The following is a 26,280-nucleotide window of genomic DNA, read 5'->3' as shown; positions in this document are numbered from 1 at the left end:
GCGTTGTGAAGGAACTGTGAACCGGAATTCATTTGACTGTGCGCGAAGGTTGTGTGACCTCTCCGGCAGCCCGTTCGTCAGTCTAAAGACTTTGAACTGGTGCCGCCTGTGCTCAAGTGGTGCTAAAGCCCGTAGGCGCGCATAGACTTCACCGGCAAAGCAGAGATCCTATCCCAGTGACCGCCGAGGGCAAATGATGTATTTACTGTGTTTGCTTGCCTTCTAGATATACGCGCATACGCCCTGAGTGATTATTAAAGAGTCCCAAACCTTATTTTGTGCTCAGAGAAGCCGTATACCCGGTCATTGAAAACAGCATAAACTGTAAGAGTTATCTTTCCCATTTGAAGCGTATTGCACATGTAATGATTTTAAAGTATTTAATTGGTGGCAGCGATACCAGAAGAAACATGTGGTTGTTTATTTAAATGAACCAATATTTATTCTGATATTTATTCTGATATTTATCCTGATATTTATTGTGATACTCATCCCTGAAGTTATTCTATCTATTAATACTATTTATTACCAGAACTGTATGACCAAAAGAAATGTATATGTGCTTTCCCAGTCAATCCTATTTACAACAAAGAACTTTTATATAAAGGAATCGTATTTTTCTACAGCAGTGGTGTGGTGTCCTTCTTTTTGGTATGGATGTACAAGGAGTTATTATTGGGTCAGAGCCGGCTTAACACTACAGCCTTCACTTGCCTTGTCACTTGAGCCAAGCTACCCCCTTTGTGCTGGGCTTGCCCATCGCAGGTCCAACACTGTGTCTCTGCTCTTGTAGCGTTTTCTTGAAAGTCCACCTATCTCAATTGTCACTCACCTCTCAGGACTGACCTCTGATCTCCATGAGTTCCCAAACTCGATGTCATCCCTTGATAACTCTCCGGTAGGCAGCACTTTATCATCATCCGGGTCCCAGTTGAAGTTTCCACACATCCCACACAGTTGACCCTGGTGTACCCTGTTGACTCTGATGAACAAGATGCCTGATCGATACCTGATCTCCATACCTTTCGAAGTCGACAGCACCAACATGTTGCCCACCTTAGAGATATGGGTCAACGTTCCAAAGTTATTAGGCAGGGCGGTCCACTCTCCGTTGACCTACACTCAGATGAATAAGAGGCAGAGCTTCAGTTAGCAGTTTGTGAGTAGAGGTAATAAAATTCCATGTCTTAAATATATTCTTAAAAATATTCACTACAAAAATAGAAATCATTAGCTAAGAAATTTCCTCCTGACATTTGTTTGCCAAAAGCAAAATGGAAAGCAATTTGTACACAATGAGGATTAGGCAGTGGCAGCTGCCCCGGATGTGACGTGGTAGGGCGGCAAGGGAGTGGGTGGGGATATAAATACATAAAAAAAAAATATATATACAAATTACAACTTACCTGATGCTGTGTCCACTCCGTCTTCCTCCTGTCCCACTCCGCGACTGAAGCACACTGCTCAGGCTCCCAGACGTCAATTCCAGCGCTTTTCTCATGCTGGGAATACTATTTGGTCTGAGCGGCCTGGTTAGCCTCTCAGACAGTGCCTGGAAGCCTGTGGCTTTTCTCCACCCCGCTGTACGAGACAGCCGGGTTGAGAAATGCTAAGTGCTCATGACACGTTGGCCAGCCTAAAACAGCAGCCAAACTGTCATGCGTATTTATTAGCGCCCACAACTCCTCCTCCTGAAGCTCACGAGGATGGCCTGGCCTGACCTGCGACTTGGCTACCCAGCAGATGCAACGGCAAAAAAGAAAATTATAATAACATTATTTTGTTATCATTTTTGTTGCCTCAGCTGGGTAGTAACAGCTGCAAGTTTGGGGTTTATAGGATTTTCCTAACAGAAGTTCGACAATTTCTTTTTAATGCGTTTTGGCACCCTATAATTGAATAACAAGTGAGATGAAATGGACCGTGACAAAGTCTGTTACAGCTCAATACTGAGACATGATGACTTTAGAACTCACCTGTGCACCTTTTGACCCTCCTAAAGTCACATTGATTTCAGAATCCTTGTCCTTTATCTGGACTTCAACGTGAGATACGAAGGAGACTTTCGGGCTTCTCCGGTTCCTATTCTCAGCTATGACTCGGAAAGAGAAGTCTGAGGTGTTTCGGCATGTTCGGGTCACCTCATAGGCACAGGTGCCTTGGAAGTGCGCCAGCGCGCCGTCATAGGTAATATAGTGAGGATCCCCAGTCACACTGCAAGTGGCCCAAGCGCTGAAGCAGCCAAGCCTTCCATTTTGCACCAGACAGCTTTGTCCTGGGTTGCATGTGGCAGCGACACATTGGAGCGCTCCTGGCGAGTCACAGTGACACCTCCGTGTGCATCCGGAGAGCCAGACAAGGTCACCAACCTGAGACGTAGATAGACATAGTCAGTGATGACATCATTGCAAGGACTGTTGTTCTGAGATTCAAGAAGAGTTTTAATTCTGATTAACAACTAAAAAAACATGTAATAATTACAGAATGCCCCATTAATGAACAATAAGGGATCAATCATTGGTGAAACAAGTGAGCAGAAAATGGCTGAGATCAAAAGAGTGAACATCTTAAGCTCACTAACCTTGACATCTTCAAGGCCATGTGTATTGCCCATCAGGCTTTTTGGGACACAGGTCCTATGATCACCCGCGACCTAGTCAAACAGTACCAACCCAGCAGAAACCTTCGATCTAGCCAGGCCTTCATGGCTATAGCTCCGAGAATAAAAAAAGGCAAGGTCGGGCGGCAGGACGTTCACCTACAATGCCGCCAAGTCCTGGAACTCACTCCCTCTTCATCTTAGATCCAACCCCAACCTCTCTTCATTCCGAAAACAGCTAAAGACATTTCTGTTTAACACTCCTCAGTGATCTCAGCAAGTTACTTCTGTCACGTTATTTCTATTCTGGTTCCTAGCGCTTGGACGCCCCTGGGCAGCAACTGCGCTTTATAAATCTACTTTTCATTTCATTTCATTTCACTTCACTACACTTGACTTCACTCCTCAAATATACTTATGCATAAATAATATAATCAGGAAAACAGTTTTATACATTTTGAAAACAGCTTGTGCCTTGTTACTACAGTTTCACCTTGTTACTACAGTTTCAGCAGATCCAGGGCTCGCTTCATTCCCTAGCCTCATTCACGGTGGGAATGCAACTGTAGCGCACCTGTCCATAGACTTTAAAAAGTGATACATTGTTATTTTTTGGCCTGTTTTTGACCATCACTGGGCTCCATGGCACATACATGTTACATCTTCTTGAAAGCTATAGCAATGAAGTGCACTGTGAATGGGTATGAATCGTCGATGATCTCAGATTTTGCATTTGGCTTGTTGTTATACAGACATGTTCTAATAGAGTTTTGCTTTTCAGGCTCTGAGAAAAAGCTAAGATTGTGGATGTTTTTTGGCGCCTGAGAACGTTTCAGTGGTACCAGAGAGCATTAGGAGGAAGATGCAAGAAAGGTGTAGCCGATGCACCTGTATTCCAAGTAAACACCTGGCAGATTTCTGATTCCCTCATACCTGGGATCAAACCAAGCTCCTGCATAGAGAATGCGTAAAGCGTTTGAGAAGTGAAAAAGTCCAACAGTGGGATAGCCTGCCTGGATTTGCATAGACCTAGCCTGCGCGTGGGTGAAGACTAGTTGCCGTTTGGTGACAGTTACTGAAGTTGTGTATGAGAGGGATGAGAGCCCTTGTTTTGCTGAAATCATCTAGAACATCCTGCACTTCTTTGAAAGAAGGAAAGCCTCTGTTTCTGAGACAAATGCAGTTCTCACACCTGCAACCAGCACTTTTGCACTATAGGACTGTGAGTATGATGCAATGCCTTGCTCTAATATAGCTTCTGAAAATAAATGAAATGAAAAGTAGCATATATGACATATTGGTGCATATAAGTTAAATAAATACATAAATAAAAACAGTGGGGGTAAAGCACTGTTGAGCTGGTTGACAGTAAGTCCCACTGACTAGATTGCCACTTGCTTATATTCCTTTGAAGACCCTCAACTGACGGTGGCATGGACGAGAGCCTTTCTTGCTCGAAGTCTTTACTTGCATGACACTAGGTTGTGCTGACAGCAAAGCAGAAGAAGTTATTTCCACCGGAAATTAAATAAATAAACCATTTTGATATGAACATTGAATTTGTTTGTAGCTGACCAGCAATGCAATGTAATGTATGTAATGTAATAGTATTTGTACACTGAAGAACTAGATAGGAAGCCATGTGGCCCTGAAAAATGGGCAAAGCCCTCAGTGAAGATTCATGGTCCTTCAGGAGGAGGTAGAAGTACATTCCTATTGTGTGGGAGGAGTATCTTCATCTTTTTGCATTTGCGGTGTTGGTGGGTATACTGTTCCATATCCTGCAAGAGTAGAACAACTGCTGTCTTTTTTTTCAGATGCTCCGTCCATCACCACCCCCTTTTGTACCCCTTTGTTCGCCATAAGTTGGCAGGGTATGCTCAGACGTGAGTCCCTTGCTCACTTTGCCACTGGATTCAAGCAAGCCGGGCTGAAGACGGCTGGAATGCCAGAAACCGGTCCTCGGAAGCTTGTTTCCGATCCGGGGAAAGCATGGCTTGGCAGTTCGGCTGGACTGTTCCCATGAGGCACAGGGTCAGACTGATTTGTATATGGCCATGTCTGAACTGGGGTGGCAGAGTGGGCTAAAGAACGGTGATGGATTAAACCCAGATCTGTTGACTGGGTGTGAGTGTTTGATTGGTTCAGATGCTCCGTCCATCACCACCCCCTTATGTACCGCTATGGCTCCTGGTGTGGCGCTAACCACCTGAGGTCCTTAGTTTCTTTTCAGGTGTATTGTAGTATTTATGATGATTCTGTAAGTGATGCAGCTTTTTCTTAAGATGGTGACGCCTGGAAAGGAAGCTAATGTAATTCCTTCAGCATTGGTGTAATGCGGTACAGTTTTTCAGGCCCTTGATGGGAGGTGCATTGCTGTGGAGGATGCCTTTGAGGGGTGCCTGAGCAGTGTTGTGTAGGTGGCAAGGCCCCTATCCTGGGGTGAGGGAATCAGGGCTTGCATTGCCTTTCTGCAACCGGTGCCTGGATTGAAGGGATTCCTTTTTTCAGGACAGGCGACTGGTACTGGGCTGTGTTGGCCTTACTGCCAATGTGCCCTTTGAAGGTGAAGTTTGTCTAAAGAAAGAATCCAAGTGATTTTACATTGCCTGCCAGCATTGGGTGAAACAGTCCAGGTTGATGTAGGATAGCCAAGCTTGGATCTGTCGTTGTTTCGAGATCTTTTTGCGAGTAGAATTATCTTTGTGAGCTTTAGGAGCTGTCCTGTTTTTCCAACACAAGAAACAGGCACCTTTTACGCTGTTGGACTCTAGCAACTAAATAGTATCAAAATATATATAGTTTGCACGGTGGTGGAGGAAGATCAGAAGCACATATCTGTTTAGATACATACAGGTAATGCATCTGCATGTCAACATATAGTAGTGATGGGCCTTTGTGAATGAATATAATGCAATTTGTCTTTTCTCACAGACGCCTTGCAGAGAGAAATTGCCATTTTAGCTCCTTCGCTATGATCACAAGATGGTGTTGAGACTCTTTCTGTTGTCTAGCCAGGTCACAAATCCAAGAACAGGTCTGGGTTGCTTGTGAACATGTGTTCACATCGGGAGGAGACCTAGCCTGGCAGTTCGAGCTGCACTGTTCCTATTGGAGGATGACCAAGACTGATTTGCATAGTGTGGCCTCTGTCTAGAATGGCACAGTGTTTCGAAACTGTTGGTCTGTAATGCAGCCTCGGCACTTGCCAGGGGCTGAGTTGAATTCAGCCGTCCCTTCCATCACCTCAGTATTTATTAAGTATCCAAAACGGGGCGTTACCAAAGAAAGTCCTAGACTTTAGTAGGGGTGGAAGTTGTCTGATAGTGATTTTCATAGAACCTTGGGAAAACACTCTGGTCCAGATTTACTAATGCTTTGCACCAGGTTTGCATTACTTTTCCAATGCAAACCTGATGCAAAGTGTTATGCTAGGACCTACTTTGCAGCACAAATCAACTCAAATCAGGATTTGCATTGGATAGTTTCCCAAAGTATTGCAAAGTCGTTCTGTGTGCTGCATTTAATTATTTAGCATCAAAGGGGCATTACTTGGGTGGTACATGGGCATTCCCATGCAACCACCCTTGAGTTTTGATGCAAATCTCCATCTACAAATATTTGTAGACAGGAATTCACCAAACAGTTATCAGACAACTTGGACCAGATTTATTAAGGGCTTGCATCACTGTTTTGTCACGCAAGGTGACGCAAGGAGACGCAAGGCAATGCAAGCACTTAAGTCAGATTTACAATGGCATGCAGAGCCACCATGCATCATTCTGCATGGTACAATAAATCAGGAGTAACATAAGGGAGCACAATTTGCTGCCTTGCGTTACTCTGTGCTGAAAGGCGTTCCATGGGTGGACCTGTAGTTTTTGATGCAGTCCTAGATGTACAAAGACTAGTAAGCCTGGGAATGTGTCAAAATGCTTCACCTTCCCAGGTGAGGTATAACAAGGCAACATATCTATATTACCTTTTTCCATGTGTGCTGCATTCAGCAGCACACATAGAAAGAGGAATATGCTTTTAGGGGTTGTATTTGTGCAGGTTTCCCTTCCTGCACAAAAACAATCCTGCCTGTAACGCAGGCACCCTTACACCATGGTGCCTATGTTGGCGCTTGGTAGCAGCAGGTAAGGAGCCAATGCAGAGAGAGCAGGAATGCGCCATATGTGTGTTAATATGGTGCATTGCTGCTCTCCATTTGATGCAGAGCAACAAGTTTACTTGCTGTGATGCGCTAAGTCACGTCAGTAAATCTGTATTTTCTTGATTAATGTACACTATATTTGTCATTTCAAATATTTGTCAGCACAATTTCTTTTATCCTTACCTGCAGCACAATTCTTGGTTGCAACAAAGAACTCTCAGTCTATTATTCCAGTGATGATAGTACATAGTCAACATAAACACTATGGAGCCTTAGCAAAACAAGCATTTGCAATGCAATAGGTCTCGCATTTACTCAAGTTTAAGCTATTGGCATTGTAAATAAGAATGCCTTTTATTTATGTTTTAAAAACAAAAACAAAAGACCTATTGCATTGCAAATGCTTGTTTTTGAATGGAGGGTGCCTTTCTCATATCAGAAAAGGTTCTAATCCTACTCTTGTCACAAATACATTGTTGACTTTTTTCAGGGTGTTATAAGTTAAACATTTAAGTTTGCAGGGGCACAATCACCAGCCCTGGAACTACTACTTCCTGCCTACCTCCAAAACCTGTGAGTAGTTCTGCTCACACCAAAGTTTTGTGCACGTAAATCCTTCTGAATGTGTGTGCCAAACTACATGCATAAACAGGTTTGCGAATCATGGTGAAAAATTAGACTGAGGTACAGTGAGGTTAGGTGATTTACACATATGGTCAAGTGTAAGCGGTAAGGCTGTGAGCAGCCTTGGTGAGCCCTCAGCAATCTAGGCATCAGACTCAAATATAATCTGCGTTTATTTACAGTAACATTTTCTGAACTCGACCCACTGATCAAAAAGTTATCCTAGATGGAGTCCATTCATAAACAGAGCCTGTGAAAATTCATTCATAAAAAGAGTATAACTGGGTCACAAGCCGGGTAGAACTGTGGCATAAACAAGGCCTTGCTAAAACCTGAAGCCTCACATAACCAGAGAGGGAATTGTCAGAGTTTGGAATTGTATAGGAGAACATTGTCCCCATTTGTCACCTCATTGTAAATGCACCGAATGGACGAGTGCATTTCTAGACAAGGCGAGGCGAGTAAATGTTGGAGGTAAACGCTCTGTCGACACGTATTTTACAGATTTCCACCCCCTGACTCATGCTAGTCCTGATGAATGAAACAATGTAGATTTTCCACAGCCCACTGAGAAGAAAATCTGGATTTATTAAGGACACGGAGGCTAAGATTATGCAATCTCCTTTTATTGCCAGCTCACACAGCAGCAATAATTAGAAAGAATTTAGAACATTGAGAACATTCTGAACATCTATGTAATCCAGCACCAGGCAGCCATCTTCCTTCTTTTATTTGCGCTGCGAATAAAATAAACTTTAATCCAAAGAAATCCAGGGGAAGAATGAATCAACCCATGGCTAAAATTGTCACTCTGAAAGAAAGAATATGTAAAACATTAGTTTACCCGGGCGGGTATAAGTGGTGGGATAATCTTAGCCTCCGTGTCCTTAATAAAATACAGATTTTCTTTTCAGTGGGCTGTGGAAAATCTACATTTTATGGCATGACACGGAGGCCAATATTATGCAAGTTCAAAGTGCATTCAATACATTATCAATAACATTATGCATTGGTTTAAAATAGCAGTTTTTAAACATACTTTCGTTAGACCAGTCTGCTGTCCTTAAAATGTCCTGTAATCTCCCTCCTAAGGTGAAAACTTTGGAGGCTGATGCACCTCTAAGTGAATGAGCTCCAAAAATAGAGGTGTCTACACCTCCTTCAATCATGACATCTTTCACCCATCTAGCCAAGGTTTGGGGAGAAACAGGTTTGTGAGGTCTTTTATGAGATATAAGAAGTTGAGTGACGTTGTTTCTTAAATTAAGGGTTCTCTTTTCTTATTCTTTCAAACATTGCACCACACAAAGATTAGGGGGGCATATTACCAAGAATAAGCGATAATTCTTGCTAAGCTTGGTTAGAGGCAATAATTTTATCGCCGTGCTTTGCCTATTTTTATCACTTAGAAACCTTGCAATTATCAAGGTTTATCTCCTAAGCGATAAAAATTGGCCGAAATGCATGAATATCGCTGTAAAGTCAGCGATATTCATGCATTACCGAGCAAATGCTCTTAGCCATGTTATCCACCTACCATTGGATAACATGGCTAAGAACTGCTCTGGGCAGGCGTTAGCTTTTGGAGATAATCGCGCTTAGCGCGATTATTTCCAAAAGTAGGTAATAGGAGATAGCGATGTTAGCGACTATTTCAGTCGCTAACATCTTGGCACACCCACTTTGCATGTCATTAGCGATAAATATCGCTGACATGCAAAGTGGGCCCCAAGATGATCGCTATCTCCTACTAGCTGTCGCTAACTGGTGTTAGCGACAGCTAGGTAACAGGGCGATAAGGCCCTTGGTAATATGCCCAACGGTTTGTAGAAAAGTAAGGGTAGAAAATGCTTGATAAAAGGGTCTTAGGGGTATATTATCAACAACTAGCGATAATTTTTGTCTCTAACTTGTTTAGAGACAAAAATTATCGCCGCACATCGGCGATTTTTATCGCAGATAAACCTTGCTATTAGCAAGGTTTATCGCAAATGCGATAAAAAACGCCCGCAATGCATGAATATCGCTGAAAAGTCAGCGATATTCATGCATTATCGAGCAAATGCTCTTAGCCATGTTATCCACCTCCCATTGGATAACATGGCTAAGAACTGCTCAGGGCAGGTGTTAGCTTTTGGAGATATTCGCCCTTAGCGCAAATATCTCCAAAAGTTGGTAATAGGAGATAGCGATGTTAGCGACTGTTTCCAGTCGTAACATCTTGGCACGCCCACTTTGCATATCATTAGTGATAAATACCACTGACATGCAAAGTGGGGCCCATGATGGTCGCTATCTCCTATTAGCTGTCGCTAACTGGTGTTAGCGACAGCTTGGTAATAGGGAGATAATTTTATCTCCGCTTTCTTGGCTTTTAAAGCCAAAAAAGCGGAGATAAAACCCCTTGATAATATACCCCTTAGTCCTTCTTTTAATAAAGAAGCAAACTCCTTCAGGTTGATAGGCTCTACTGTTGACATCTAAAGCTCTAACATCAGAAGTACATCTAAATGAAACAAGACAAAGGAAGATCGTGAGTTTATAGGAAAGTTTTTTAAGTGATAAAAAATTATTATCACACCAATTGTCTAAAACCTGAAGGATCAGTTTAACATCCCAAAGCGAGGTGTACTTAGGAGTCAAGGGTTTAAGGACCCTAATGTTTCTCATAATTCTCCTTGTTAAAGTATTCTGACCTACAGGAAGTCCGTCTATCAAGGAATGTCCAGCAGAAATAGCTGATCTATAGATGTTTACTGTCCTATAGGATAAACCAGATTCGAATAATTCTTTAAGGTAATTTATTACATCAGTTGAAATGGGATTGATATTCCGTTGAAAACACCAGCAAATCAATTTATTCCATGCCAGTCTATATGCTTTTCTTGTGCCATAAGCCCATGACTCAGATATGAGTTTGAAAAGCATTTGGCGAAAGGCCAGTGATTTCCCACTGTCTCCGGAAATCTTCCATGCCATCAGTGTGAGGTACCCTTCTTCTATTAGAGGATGTATTTCTCCTTGAGGGCCCAGAACTAAGGACTGGAATTGGGGAATCAGTAGAGGGAAGTCTATTGACATTTCTAGAATTACAGGGAACCATGCCTGAGATCTCCAAAGGGGAGTCACCACTACTACTGTTTCCCTGAATCTCCGAGCATGTAAGAGGAACCTGGGTAGCATGACAAATGGTGGGAAGGCATATGACCTTAGACTTCTCCAATTCTGTAGGAAAGCATCCACCCCAGATGCTTGAGGGTCTGGTTTCCAGCTGAAAAACTGAGTCAGTTGAGTATTCAGCCTGTCTGCAAAGAGATCCATGTTGAAAGGGCCCCATATGTGATGGATGTGCAGGAATATCTCCCTGTTCAATTTCCAATTGCTGGAATCTTTGAAATTTCTGGAGAACCAGTCGGCTACTCCATTGCTCAGACCAGGAATGTGTTGTGCTACAACTGTAATCCCTTTGTTTAAACAGTAACCCCAAAAGTCATTCGCAAGGTCCGCTAAATCTTTTGAGTGTGGACCTCCCATCTTGCTCACATATTGGACTGCTGAAATTTTGTCCATGCGAAGCATTACACAACATTTCATTTTCTCTTGAGTGAAACTCCGGACTGCAAAGGAGCCCGCTAGGAGTTCTAAGCAGTTGATGTGCATGTTCCTCTCTTGGTCTGACCAACGTCCTCCTGTCGAAGAGTTTCCGCATCTCGCTCCCCAACTCTCTAAGCTTGCGTCTGAAGCTATCACTAATTCGGGTTCCTCCCCGAAGATTGCTCTCCTGTTCCAAGCCTGTGCGTTCTTGAGCCACCATTCCAATTCCTCCCTCGACTCCTGATCTAAGGACAAGATTTGGGAGTATGAATGATTTGTGTAAAAGCATCTCCTTTTTAGTCTTTGTAGGGCCTGATTGTAGAGTGGACTGGGGAATATGGCTTGGATGGTAGAGGATAAGAGACCCAGGATTTTCGCTGTCTTTTAGTGAAATAGTCTTTGCTACTAAGACTTTCATTATTTCCTTTCGTAACTTTTTTAACTTGTCTCTGGGAAGGCGAAGTTCCGTGTGGAGGGTGTCTACAATGACTCCCAAGAATTGAGTGTCTTGTCTTGGGATTAGGCATGATTTTTTTAGATTAATCACAAATCCTAACTTTTCCACTATCTCTATCGCCCAGTAAGTATTTATGGAGCAAGGATTCGCACGTAAAGCAACTTGCTTGTATTCATGAACCTCAAATAATAATAATAATAATCCACATTTGTAAAGCGCACAATCACCCGTTAGGGTCTCTAGGCGCTGGGGGCCGTCGGGAAGATTAAGCGAGCTATTGCCCAGAGTCACATGGTGCTGGGCTAACCTGCCGCCGGAGCCGGGGATCGAACCGTGATCCCCAGATTCCAGCGTCAGTCGCCCTGGCCGCGGCGCCACACCTAATTAATTAATCAACCTGTTTGTCTTATTAATTTGCCCCTTTTCCGACACTTTTGGGGTGTCCGAGTGAAGCCTGCCTATGTGTTTACTAATCCTAATATGCTTGCAACCTAAAATGGCTGCTGCCAGGCAGGAATTTCTACTGCGCATGCTTCGGTCATACTCATGTGACGTGACGTACTCGCAGTTCTGGAGGGAATCTGTTCGCATCAGCGCATTAGAGCTAAAATGGCTGCTTTGTGTTCTCACATGCGAGAAGCTTGCATTGCTGCTTTTACTATGATGTTCGTTCTGCATTAATCCTAATGCTATAGTTTATTATAAAGAAATGTGTATAAAGTAGAAGTTCATGGTATACATTGTATTCATTTTTTCCGTGTTCTAAAACTGTTTCTTTTCCATTTCATGGTACATTACGAAATATGGCCTGCTGTCCCTGGCTGTACTCCAACTTGCTTGAAACTGAGTCTGCGCGAGATCTGCAAGTCTCCACAGCAATGACCTTTGGAACTTTTGCAGATGACAGCCCCAGCCAAGATGCGCCTGGGAAGAAATCCCTCACCTAGTCGAAGAAGCCGCACTGTACCAAACAAAATACATTGTATACAGTGTTAAATTCACCATTTTTATGTATAAAGCATAGGTCATGAGAACCCAAAATCCGATGGGCGTGTATGAAAAATTCTAATGAGGGGCTTGAGAAAGCTCAAATCCTAGGTGGTGTGATGACCTGTCCTTTTCTTTTGTCCAATCAAAAGTGGGGATCCTTACACTTGCAACATTTGGGGGTGGTACACTGACCTGAAAAACAGTATAACTAGCCTAGGTTTAGCTAGAGAAATTGTCCGACTTGTCTGAATAGCTGACCTGTCACTGACCCAACGCACTCAATAGCTGATCGAGAAACAGAGGTGCTGCGGAGCACTCTGTTAGACAGACTCACAGACCCAATCGGGGTTTTGAGAACCTTAAGTGCTGACGAAGCACTTTGCTGGGGAATTCGAGAACCCAATCGGGGTTTTGACTGATAGCTGCAGAGAGGGTGTAGCGCAGGCGTTGCAACTGAACTGCGGGTGCTGGTCTCAACTTTGGAGGTCCTGTCCTGATCCAAATCTGGTTTTCCTGTCCTGGTTTCCATACTGCACCTGCTGGCCTACAGGCAACCGCTTTCCTTGGGGTTTCTTCTGTCCTTTCAACTAACTCGTGGCCAGGGTTGGTCTCCACACCGTTCTAGGTAAATATAAATCTGTGAGGGAAACACACTTGCGTCCTTTTATTTCTTTACCCTTTCCTTAAATCTTGCTAAAGTTATAATTGCATGTGTTCCTTTCTTTCCCCTTCCTTTGTGACAAGGTACTAAAGTCGTGAAAGAGCTTTTATTAGCATGTTCCATTTTTCTCCTACCTTATAGCTGGATATTAAAGTACTGTCTTTGAATAAATAGATGATCCCTTTTCTTTACCCCTTCCTTTAGCCGAAATAAAGTGGTTGCTCTGAATTATTAGCGTGTTCCATTTTCTTACCTTCCCTATAGCTACATGGTAAACTCAGTTTCGTAATTACAATTTCATGTTCCCTTTTCTTACCCTCCTCTTGAAAGCGATTAAACTGTGATTTATAGTATGTTCCTTATTTCCCCCGTTCTTTAGAAACACTATATTAAGTCTAATTTCTGAAAAGTTTCTTATTAGCATGTTCCCTGTTCTTACCTTCCTTTTAGATTTCAAAATGGTTGGCATCATTTATTTTTTACATGGTTATACTCTTATCATGATTTTGGTTATCGATAGTTTGCTTGCTGTAAACCTTATGCTTTCGAACCTTGAAGAAGAATAGATAAAGGTTTTCAAAACTTCCTGATTCCGTGGTTATTTTAAAGAGTGCAAATGTTATAAATGTTATTTTGGACTGCTTATCTTTTCAGCTAGCTCCCTGATCCATTGTGGTCATAGGTACCAGTGACAAGGATTGGTAAGTCAAGGATATAGGAAACAGTTAGTATGTAATTACTGGTAGTAGAGTGTAGGTTACTCGATTAAATTATAGGGTAAATTGAATTTATGGGCCCAAGTGTGCATATAGTAAATTTATAGTCGGGTGACCTGCGCGCTCTATCAGTAAGAAGAGATACGATTTCTTTTGATTAACCCATTATTAGGATGTCGTCTAGATAAATAATTAATCTTACTCCTCTTGCCCTTAGCCATGCTGCTACCGGTCTGAGTAATTTTGTGAAGCACCAGGGTTTGCCATGTAAAACGGAGATATTTATATTTTTGGTGAGGAGGCCAAATGGGGATAGTAAGATAGGCATCTTTGAGGTCTAGTCTTGTTAACCAATCCCCTTTCTTAGGATGTCCCTTAGAAGATAAATGCCCTCCATTTTGAAGTGGCGGTAAACAACCCATTCGTTAAAATCTTTTAGGTTTATTACAGGCCTCATTTCTTTGTTCTTTTCTCTACCAAAAAGATGTTGCTGACAAAGCCACCCTTGGGATGAGTTGCCTCCCCGATGGCGCCTTTGGCCAGTAAGTCTTCTACCTCTTTTGTTACCAACTTCGAATGTTCCTGGGAGAAGAGGATTTCCCTTGGGGTTTTGTTCTGGAAGGGGATGTCTATGAACTCTATTCGATATCTCTTGACCGTTTGTAGTACCCAATGGTCTTGTGTCACTAGGTTCCAGTTTCCAGAGAACTGGGCTAGTCTGCCTCCCACCTTTATTGGCGAAAGGTCAAGGGTCTTTGAAATGACGTACCTGATGAGAATCCTCTTTGTCTTCTATCACCTTGCTTGTTCTGGAAGCAACCTCCTCTTTGTCTTTGGGGATAGAAGTTGGAATAGCCATAGGAATGAAACGATCTATTCCCTCGAGCCAAGTAGGGTCTGGAGGAAGGCATACCGCGGCCGGGGAACCGACCCCTTGTTCGCTCGGCCCTTCCAAAAACCCTATAGTTAAAAACTTTTCTGTTTCTTTTTGTGATTTTTGTATGGAACTGAAGTTTCCAACATATTTGGCCACCTCCTTAATGAAATTATCTCCAAAAAGTTGGCCTTGAAAGGAAGCTCCCCCTTCTTTATTGGCGGGTTCTATGAGCTTGGGGTCCAGTTTTAGAAGGATACTCTTTCTTCTTTCATTTGATAGGGCCGTGTTTGCGTTTCCAAGAAGGCAGACAGCTCTCTGTGTCCATTCTTTCCGTTCTTTGGGGTCAACTTTGCTATCGTTTAGGTAGGCTGACTCAGCCATCTCAAAAATCTTAGTAAGTGGCCCAATAATGTCAAGGAGTCTGTCCTGGCAGGACTTTAGGCCTCTGTCTAGGCCCTTTCTAGGGTCTTTTCCACCCTTAATGAAAGATACCACTTTGGGGTCTAATTCGGGAGTCTTAGTAACCATATCTGGGAGAGATGGGCGTCTGCATTCGGATCGTAGACGAGATCTAACCTCTTTAGGTATTTCTCTCCTCAGCCAGAATGTAATGTATTTGGCAACATGTTGAGAGGGGGTCCATTTGGGTGAAAGGGGATGTTTTATCATTAGGGGGTCGAACATATTATCCCCAAATGGGTCAAGAATCTTAGACCCAGAGGCCGAAGATGCCTCATCAGATGTCCCTTTTTTGTCAGTGGGTATATCATCGTAATAAGAATTTAATTCAGAAGAGCAGGATAGATCAAGTTCTGGTTGATAAGATTGATCCTCATCAGAATCACTGTCTATAGGGACAACCGGGCCGTCATGCCCATCCGCAGTGTCAAATACACTGAGTCTATCACCGGCGTCATCCGGTATATCCTCAATAACGCCTTTTGATTTTTTAGATTTTTTATGAGGCTGGTCACCCGATGGCCTTTTCTTTTGAGACTTATCTTGCCAATTAGAGCAGCCAGGTTCGTTAATAGGTTGGTTAGCAAGGCTTTCCATTTTTTTGTTGATGGTGTCATCGAGCGACCCCATCAGTTTACCTAAGCCCTATTTACAAGAGCTTCTAATTTATTTTCAACTAATGAATCTAACTCTTGTTCAGACATATTGACCTTTTCTTAAAATAATTAAATTAATTAAAATAAGGAGATCAGGTAGAATTTACGTAAAAAAGGTAAATAGCGAGAGTATAAGGGGTTAAAACTCCTATTAAAATGGTTTTGTTGAAAAAAATGGTCAGTAGGGGGCAGTTACGTGCAAGAGATCCTGTCTTCGTGTTGAAAGAGTCATTGGCGGTTGAAAGTAAGGGTTTAAAGGTGTGCTTAGTATTTTGTGAAGGTTCTTTCCTCTAATATTCTAAAACGAGGCTTGTTTCCAGTTATTGCGACTTGGAAAAAAATGAGGGAGAAGGTCCCGGTGCGGTCGCGTTGGCAATAGCGGCTGCACCGGGGTGAAATGGGAATTGTGGTCCAATAAAGGAGCCTTTTATTATTATTTGTATTTTATTCGCGTATGCGTCGGGAGAAGAGTCGGTCGTGTGAAAAGCGAAGTGGGGAATACAGTGCGCACGGGGGCGCGGTAAGGAAAACGAGGCACCGGTGCGTGTTTCAAATGCGCGTCTTGGCGTGAGGCACGGTGAGGAGGGTAGAGTGCGCCTGGGGCCGCGATAAGAAAATCAAGGCCCCGGCGCGTTTTTCAAAGTCGTGTTTTAAAAGTGAGAGGCAGAGTAAGCCTCTGGTGTTTTAAATTTGAGTCACTAACGGGGAGAAAGAAGGCTAGTTCAGAAAGACATAAGGAAGTACACAAGGTATAAAGAGGGACAGTTCAGGGTTTAAAACAACGTGCAAGTATTAAAAGTGATTAAATCACCATCTTACATGTATAGAGACAACATAAAATAGCATAGGTAGTTAACAAAGTGTGCAATATACACATAACAAATCTCTGTAAAAGCAGTAAATGAGAGGAGAGAGAAAAAAGGTTACTTATCTGGTGAGCAGCAGCAATAAAAGAAGGAAGATGGCTGCCTGGTGCTGGATTACATATATGTTCAGAATGTTCTCAATGTTCTAAATTCTTTCTAATTATTGCTGCTGTGTGAGCTGCCAATAAAAGGAGATTGCATAATATTGGCCTCCGGGTCATGCCATAAAATCAATCATCTCCCTGTTAAAACCACTTCTTCGGCATCACTTCCGCTCCATGTCCCATGACCCAACAATATGGTTTCACGCCACCCACTCCTACACTTCCACTTCCCCACTGCTACAACGTCAGAATTAGCCTGATTGAAATTTTTGTTATGCTGGTGAAATGAGCTCTGCAAACATTTCTCTAAACAATTAGTTTAATGAGACTAACGAGATGGTGATACACGGAAGGGATGATCCAGGACAGGGGGCCACTTTTTTTTGAAGTGCCAGGGCCATACTGTGATCCCAATCCGACCCTGACCCCATGCCTCTTATCTACTTTCAGACACTCCCTGCCCATTTATCTCACTCTTATAAGGGTCCTGCGTCCTACCTTTATGGCAGGTTCCTCCTCATTTCTTGATCTTTCTGCTTAGTTTGCTTGTTCCTCTCATGCTATCTGTCCCCAAAATTGAAAGCCTGGGATCCCTAATAACTACGTCCCCCCCCATTGATAATCGTGTCCTAATTATTCAAAAAGCAGTAAGTTCTAGGGGTATTTGGCAAGTATGCATAATTTTCATGAAAATTTTGTGTATGAGCCAAAATACATTTACCCAGTATTTCAAGTAACTTCTGCACAAGGATACACTACATGCATACAAGTCATATGTGTTAACGGCAAAGAACCGGCTCATGGAAGACACACCTCGGTTGAAAGTGTAAAAAGTTCAATCGGGTCGGGGACAATCGATATTTGCCCGGCGGTATTGCCTCTGTGACCCTCTAGTTATTTAAATCAATGAAGAGGCAGGCGCTGGAGACTGGAAAGCAGGAAACAAGGTTTTTTTATTCTCTCCGGAGGAGAACACAACGAAACGGACAGAAGGTATCGTTCTGAGGTGCTCTAACTGTATTTCTGAGGCCTGGCCTCTTATACCTACATTTATGACTTTATTGCAGATTACACATACATGTTTAAAGCTTTGATGTATGGAAAAGACATTCTCGGAACTCCCCTTTGGGCCCGTTCCCACACACATTTACAGTTGAAGTCCCCACCCTAGTCACAACAGGTGATGAGCATCGCGCAGCTGGATAATCCGCCGATTCACGGAATGTGGGGAGTTTGATCGGATCTCATGGGGTGGGGGCTTTGATCAACCCGGGGATTCTTTGATGGGGGAAGCTTTCTATTGTACGGGGAGGGGCAAGGATGGTATCGGCAGAGCTGGGTGTCGGCTTGGGAACGGGGAGGACAAAACGGGCACACGGGGAAAAAAGGGGTTTGCATCTAAGGGCCGGAGATCATGAAAGGAAAGCAGGGAGGCGTCGCGCTGGGAACAGGATGAGAGCCTGGGGCAGAGCAGCGCCGAAGAGGGGTTTATGACTCAAGGCAGGTGCAAGCAGGGGGTGGTCAGCGTGCGGGCTTAGCGAAGGCAAAGGGCTATGTCAGGGGCCAGCGGCATGCAAAAGGGTTTGTTCTGATCGGGGCATCTTAAAATGGCGGGCGTGCACGACAAAAGTGTGGCATCAGAGAGGAGGCAAGATGGCGCAGATAATGTTCACCAAAACGCACTAATTTTCCACAGTCCTCCCTTTAACATATTCAAGACATCTTGCTGGTTCATTTTCTATTCGGTTCTACTGTGGTGAGCATGAGAAAGAAAACGGTAGGAACCCTAGATGGAAAAGAGTTGTAAACAATACATTTTGAGGTTTCTAGTTTTTTTTTAGGAGGTGCACCTATTTGATAAAGCAGGAAAGTCATAGGAATGAAATACAAAAACGGCGAGCAGCAAGTACATATCATAACGTGAACTGGCAGGTTAATACATGTTTCAGATTCGGATTGGAGCAGGATCAATACAATGGCGGCTGGGAGAGAAATGAGGCGTAGCAAAACGGTGGTTGAGGATGTCGAATGTTCGAAGTTTTATGAGTTCTCATTGTTCTTTGTGGTCTTTCGTTGGCGCTGTTGAGCACCGGCGGTGGAGCTACAAGTCCAGCTCTGTTCTAAGTTCTGCATTGCAGGGCACGACCCTTTCCTCGCGTTTCTGGTCGGAAAGGTCCTTTTCGCCCTGTGTCCTTTGAGGTGATTGTCAGAAAGTTCCGATGGAAGAAGAGCGTTCAAAACAGTCCATAGGGTAGGTCAGAGGAAAAAGGGGGATGGAGCAAGGCCAAATTGGGAACAAACTAGGGGAACGAGAGACTTCAAATGGGCGGGCGTGCGACGGAATTCAGAGAGCGGGGACTTGTCGAAAGGCACTGGACGTCGAGCAGGGGCATCAGGTCGACCCTTTCTTTTCATGCTGTCGAAAACAGTGCCTCGTCCTGCAGCTCCTTTCAGTCGTGGTCTCGCCTTGGCTAATGTCGCAGGTGTCCCTTAGTCTGCAGTCGGGCCTCGTGCTCCCACATCCGGTCCTTCTCTCCTCCAACAGCAGTACCCTTAAACAAGTTTGAAAAGACAGTCTTTAGAAAATTTGCAGATGAAAATAATCAAAAAAAGTCTATTTCTCTCCCAGCTCCAGGCAAAGAATGAAAATGTCCGTTAAATTTAATGTTCACAACTGGCATATGAATGACCGGTGGCGGACCTGTTGGATTTACTATGACTTTCCTTCATAATCATTTATTACAGGCATGACAGTTCATCTGATGGTAACCCACCTTCGGGAGACAAATCTGGCAAAGATATGCCGTTCTCTAGAGTTTCACATTTACAAAAGGGTACAGTGAGTCGTCAACATGGTACTACACAGGTATTTTGCTGAGAGACGAACATGGCTAAACATTTCCTTTCTATCGGTGCATCCTGTTTTTCAACTACTGCGGGGTTCATTTTGATGATTTCTTTACCTTGGTCTAGTCTGTTAACCTTGTAAAACATCATTCTGGGTCCTACGTAACCTTTTACAGCCCGGTTACTTCTAGGAAGGACAGGGGTTTCATGGGAAACAACCAGGGACATAGACAGGGGAGGTAACGGGGGTGATCGTTTTTCTGGTTTGGGTATTGCGACGATTCGGGGAGGGGAGGGTCGCGTATTCTGAGGTCCTTGTTTTATACTATAGGAGCCGTTGACATGTAGTTCCCTTATTTCGGGCCAGATTAGGGAACCTCTGTCGTCTTACCTGTCCTTTCCCTTACGGCCCAACCTGGGTTCATTGACTTCTAGCGGAAAAGGAGAGGTAATGACGCGGCCTCAGGGTGATTGTATTAAAGACAAGCGTTTGTGCAAATATTGACGGTATTTGAAGCCAATTAGGTGGTGTGCTAGGGGTGGCAATCTGCCAATTTCGGGGCTAACCACTCGGAAGAGTGGTAGTGCAAAAATAGAGAGAGAGAGAGAGAGAGAGAGTGAGAGAGAGAGAGAGAGAGAGAGAGAGAGGGAGGGAGAGAGAGAGAGAGAGAGAGAGAGAGAGAGAGAGAGAGAGAGAGAGAGAGAGAGAGAGAGAGAGTGCAACGGCAGGCTAAATAGTACACGTGCAACAGAGAGGGCGGCAGTGCATTCAAGAAAGGCTATTTAGTGCATTACACAGTAAAGGGCATTCACGAGTCCGCGTTAGAATCTTGTAATCATGCAGTTTGAGCATTAGACAGGGTAGAGGGGACGTGCTTTGAGAAAAGGAAAGAAGAAAAAAGGAGGTACCATTTTGTCGCACTTTCTCGCATTCTCGGTCCTTTGACCAGTTGGGTCAACGCCTCAGTCACACACACACACATTCCCTCACAGTTTCGCATCATACGTGACATGGGTTCGTTCGTCCGGTCTGGTTTAAGGGTGATCACTTTTTATCAGGTGGTGCTAATTTTTCGGGTTTGTTCGATACGTGAGTAGTTTGCAGGCGTGCTTAGACACCACCCTGCGGCGCTAGTCCGTTTCGTGTATTTAGACATGGCAAGGTCTCAGATCTTCGCCACACCTTGGCTGTGATCTCTGATGTAACCTGCAGAGGGAGGAAAAAAAAGGGGGGGGGTGGGGGAGACAGCATTCGCGCGCATTCAAATACATGGATTCATAAGTCCTTTACTTACCTCTTACTCGTCTTTCCTCCTTGGGGCAGGGTCCCCGGGGATATGGTTTTCGGAGTCGAGGGGGGGTAGTGTGTTCATGTAGGGCGTGTGCGGGGAAACATAAAAAGGAAACCAGAGGTGCCTAGTGCGAGGTATCTAGTTAAAGGATATATCTCACTATCGGGATCCTTAAACCTCTTTCAACGCCGTGGCGTTCTAAAGTTCTTCGGTTCTTGGGTCCCTGCTACTTTGGAACGTTGTACTTTACAATATTTTACATTATTTCATTTCACCCTCCTTTTACATTCCCTCATTTACACCATTCGTTTTACCCATCCTTGGAAGTCACGGTCTTCCTCTACGCGAGAGTTCATGAGTCAGTCGCGTACTTTTAAGGCGGAGTGTCGTGTTGTCGATCCGATCCGTCCTCCAGGGCTGGGCAACCATCTTCCTTTAACCTTAAAGAGAGAGCAGAGTAGGGTGCACAGAAAAAGAACTTTCCTACCCATCCCATATTGTTTTAAAATAAAGCATGCAATACCCGTCCATAGTTTCAAAGACTTTATTTTGCAAATTCATTTCAGCATATGGATTAGGAGGGTGTGGTCGTATTTGGTCGGTCGTGGCAATGGCTAAAGTGCGTACAGTGGGGGGTGTCGTTTGCAACAATAAAAACATCGGAAAGTTTTACTCATTCATTTGTAAGAGACTAAAACGTCTATTAATTGGCTGGGGGTTCGGGGGCATATATTTTCATAATTTAGAAACATAATCATAACAGTTGTAATCAGATTTCCTATATGCATACCGTACGTGTGCATCGTAAATGAGGTTTACATCAGTTATAAAAATATAATACATTGTACATTCGTAATCAACATTTGTAACGGGGATCTTTTCACACTATTCGTCGAGTGAGTTCTCTTCGTCTTTTCTAGCCAAGTGTACAAAGGATCATATAAAATCTCAGAACATCAAGTTTATATTAGTGCGAAGGAACACCACGAGGTGTTCGTAAGTTCCGATTGATACCAGCGCCATTTTGGGCGGGGCCGGCACAGTCCGGAAGCAGCATCAGGGGGAAATGTTTCCATTACTGGCAGTTTGGACCAGAGTCCTTTTCGGCAGTTCTAGAATTCACGCTAACAGAAGGTGTGGCAATGTCATGTTTGTTTCGTTGGCGATCAAGGCAGCCGTCCCTTACCGGAAACCTGCAAAGGCCGAAGGTTCCGCCGGGGACCTTTGTATGATCTTCAAGGCTGCGGAGATGCTGTCGGAGATGGGGGCTCGTGCTCCATGGGACAAATGTTCGAGTTGTATGGCTGGCCAAAGTTACTCTAGTGGCCGGGGCCCGCCTTCCAGCGGATCCAGACGCCATTTTGAGGCCCTACAGGGGCCACTCTCGTCGAGTTTGCAAGAATGGAAGAGACCCTTCGGAGTGAAAGGAAGAGGTCCCTGTTTTGTGAGAGCGGGACGTTCAGCTGGGGTGCAGCTGTGATGCCCCCACCTGGGGGGCGAGGGAGACTCGTTCACATCGTCTCCTTCTCCCGGTGCACTCCATGCCGCTCCTTTTCATCGCCCCGCATGAAGGCCTCTCCACATCCGGTGTTCCCCAAGTGCCACCATTGTACGTTCGGTGCTGCGCAAATACTGGGGTGCCACCATTGTACGTTCGGTGCTGCGCAAGTACTGGGGTGCCACCATGGTGTGTCCGGTGCTGTGGAAGTATGGGCACCATCGCCTGACTGGGGGTGTTCGGCGTCGGGCTGGGGGCTGGGAAACCTCCTACCGGTGGAGGTGGGAGAGGCTCGTCCGCGTCGCCTCTCCCTCCCAGCCCAACTTGGACAAATTGTTGTGGAGGTACGTGCAGGACATCCCGCCGTCCAGGACTGCTGCGGCTGTGACGGAAGAGAAAAGGAAGAGGTGCCTCGCTCTCCTCTTGACATGTGGCGGGACTACCTTAGTCTTTCCAGGCCCGTTGCGGCCGGCCAAGGAGACATGTGGCGGGACTACCTGCAAATGCCCAGGCTGCGGGCTCCTGCCTCTCCTCCGGCTCCCCCATACGTTAAGATTTCCTGACCAAGAGTTGGCGGCGGGGCTCGCCTTATATGGGTTGCCGTTGGTTGGGCGTAGCCGTAACCCTGCCCTACTTTGGAAGGTTCCAGAATGGGGGGGGGGCGAATGTTCTGTTTGACTTTCATTTTCTACAGTTTATCGTTATTATTCCTTGTTTGTTGTGTTAAATTAAAAGTTCAAGTTTATTAATGGTCTACGGATTTTGCTTTACCATTTCTTTCTTTTCAGGTTGTTTTTATGCTAAGTTTCTGCTAACAGAGGTTGGGTAACACGGAAACACGTGTAGAGGGATGACGCAGATTTGTACATTACATACACACAAACTCAGACGGGGGACAGTACAAGTACGACATACAAAGACCCAAGACAAATATAAAAACAGTTATTGGTCATAATTATCTCTTTCCGTCTGTGAATTTTAAACGAGGCTGGGTTCCCGTCTTGACATTGCCCGACCTAGGAGAACTTGATCATGCCGCTGAGATTTTCCTGGCGAAATCTGTGCCATCGGGCATAATCAAACGTGGTGGTTCTGTCTGGTCTGTCTATGTAAGTCGGGTTCTTCTCTGTCTCGCGCCTTTTCTCGTACTGTCGGTCTGTCGTTCTTGTCGGCCCTTTGCCTTTACTCACGCTCAGTAGAGTCGGGCATTGGGCTTTCCAGTGACCGACATACCTACAAAAAGCGCATTGGTCTGACCCTAAGTCTGGTCGTCCTTTGCATAGTGTCGGGGGATAAGTTGTGGGTAGCGGTGTCCTGGGGTTGTCCTGTCGGTATATTTCCCTACTTGGTTTATCCTCGTCTTTTCTCTGTCGTTTCGTAGCCTCTCTGCGCCACATACCGAGACTGTCGAGCATAATTGGCGTCGTCTTATTATTTCGAAAGGCTATTTCTAACGTTTCTATTTTATCAAGGTCAAAGGATCCTGCCAGTGGCCACTGTTTGTCTTGGCTATCTTCGGTATACCTGTGCCATAATTTATTATAAGCTATGGTGACTAACCCATAGTTTATGAACATGTCCTTATTAGGGGTGCCTTCTAGTGGAGCTATATGGTCCACCTCTAACACCCGGTCCGGGCTAAACAGGCTATTTATCAATGGGGAGAAGACAGACATGACGGCTCGTAACGAGGGACTAAAAAGTCAGCACTGCCTATCTTATCACTAGGTGCAAAGACTAGACAGAATATTTCTATTCTACGTTGTTTGCAGGTAGTGAATACCTCATGGATCCCAAAAAAATATAAAACCAAATGACCAATAAATAACAATGGGGAGAATGAGTAGGTCCGCAAAGATCTGCGTCACCTACCCTTTTCACTATCTGAAAAAAGGGTGGTCTCTTCCCTACTTGCAGACAGGGAATCTCCAGGAAACAATAGTTTGCGAACAACAGTTCAGTTTCAAGCAATTATTGAGTGGGGGAGAAAAAGAACAAGCACGGCTGCTACCCTACTTATCCTCCACTGCTTGCAAAGGGAGAGGGAGCCTGTTGTTTCTCCGTTTGCAGACAGTGAATCTCTAAATAAAAATAAACAAAGCAATACTAGTATTTTGAACAATCAAGCAATCAAAACAAATTTCGATTTGTCGTGGCAACACGACCTTACCCGGACCATGTGGACAGTTTCTTGTCTTCCGAATCCAGCGCCCGATCGTCCTCTTTTTCTCGTATTTCTCACGGCACTCCTGATGGTTCCCAGTCAGGACCGTAGATCACTCGAGAGAGGTCTGTTCGGAACTAGTGAAGTTCGGATGATCGGCTGCCAGACGAGGGTCTATTGGGCAAGAGCTCTCCCGATCGTTGCAGTCGTTCACTCTGTCGTCGGGACCTCTCCCACTGGATCCACGAGTCGCTGATGGGCCCCACGCTTGGGACGCCAATTGTAAAAAGTTCAATCGGGTCGGGGACAATCGATATTTGCCCGGCGGTATTGCCTCTGTGACCCTCTAGTTATTTAAATCAATGAAGAGGCAGGCGCTGGAGACTGGAAAGCAGGAAACAAGGTTTTTTTATTCTCTCCGGAGGAGAACACAACGAAACGGACAGAAGGTATCGTTCTGAGGTGCTCTAACTGTATTTCTGAGGCCTGGCCTCTTATACCTACATTTATGACTTTATTGCAGATTACACATACATGTTTAAAGCTTTGATGTATGGAAAAGACATTCTCGGAACTCCCCTTTGGGCCCGTTCCCACACACATTTACAGTTGAAGTCCCCACCCTAGTCACAACAGGTGATGAGCATCGCGCAGCTGGATAATCCGCCGATTCACGGAATGTGGGGAGTTTGATCGGATCTCATGGGGTGGGGGCTTTGATCAACCCGGGGATTCTTTGATGGGGGAAGCTTTCTATTGTACGGGGAGGGGCAAGGATGGTATCGGCAGAGCTGGGTGTCGGCTTGGGAACGGGGAGGACAAAACGGGCACACGGGGAAAAAAGGGGTTTGCATCTAAGGGCCGGAGATCATGAAAGGAAAGCAGGGAGGCGTCGCGCTGGGAACAGGATGAGAGCCTGGGGCAGAGCAGCGCCGAAGAGGGGTTTATGACTCAAGGCAGGTGCAAGCAGGGGGTGGTCAGCGTGCGGGCTTAGCGAAGGCAAAGGGCTATGTCAGGGGCCAGCGGCATGCAAAAGGGTTTGTTCTGATCGGGGCATCTTAAAATGGCGGGCGTGCACGACAAAAGTGTGGCATCAGAGAGGAGGCAAGATGGCGCAGATAATGTTCACCAAAACGCACTAATTTTCCACAAAAGGAGATATTTATTTGCGAGATATTTTCCACTGCTACTAGACTTGTGCGGGCAAAAATCATGGCAAATGTTGTGGTGTGTAAAACTGCGAAAATGTGTACACATTTTGGGGGTCGATACTCGAGAATTATACTCGCTTACGCATTTGGATGGTCTTTCTCGCACATTATGTGACACAGACCATATCACAATGTCACATGGTTCCACTTTGTGGGGCACACCAGATACCTGTCAAATGTCAACGTTTGCATTAATACTCCACCTTGATTGATCCGTACCCTTTAGCGAGTATTTCAGGCTCTTAATCTTCAAAGCACACCCCTCCAGTCCTAGTCTTTTCACGGGGGCTCTTTTACCCCTTCCTCTCAGCACAAGGATTCACCATCTGCTAAAATGTCTGCACTAAGATTGATGACATTTTAGCTCAGCCCCTTCTCCTTTGTTTGTCACTGCCTTTTTGAGATTTCCTTTTCGACTACGCGTGAAATGTGGAGGTGCGATAACCTGGCGTAAGGCTGGCTGCAGAAAAAATGAGCCCGGTGGTGGCGGCACCCTACCTCCCGCA

The 26,280-nt window shown here is 44.7% G+C and overlaps 1 protein-coding gene across 1 annotated transcript in view; it reads right to left on the bottom strand.

Moving 5' to 3' along the window:
* Window positions 1-26,280, bottom strand: part of LOC144769637 (alpha-tectorin-like) — a 355,087-nt gene that overhangs the window by 201,433 nt on the left and 127,374 nt on the right. The window contains exons 8-9 of the mRNA XM_078653811.1: window positions 1,977-2,369; window positions 833-1,116 (exon numbers count right to left, since the gene is read on the bottom strand). Of these exons, the coding sequence (XP_078509937.1) occupies window positions 833-1,116; window positions 1,977-2,369 (677 nt within the window). The remainder of the gene's footprint in view (window positions 1-832; window positions 1,117-1,976; window positions 2,370-26,280) is intronic.

The sequence above is a fragment of the Lissotriton helveticus genome, chromosome 7 (genome assembly GCF_964261635.1).
Source record: "Lissotriton helveticus chromosome 7, aLisHel1.1, whole genome shotgun sequence".
NCBI lineage: Eukaryota > Metazoa > Chordata > Amphibia > Caudata > Salamandridae > Lissotriton > Lissotriton helveticus.
The sequence above is the reverse complement of the archived record's forward strand: the minus strand, read 5'-3'. Positions and strand labels throughout refer to the sequence as shown.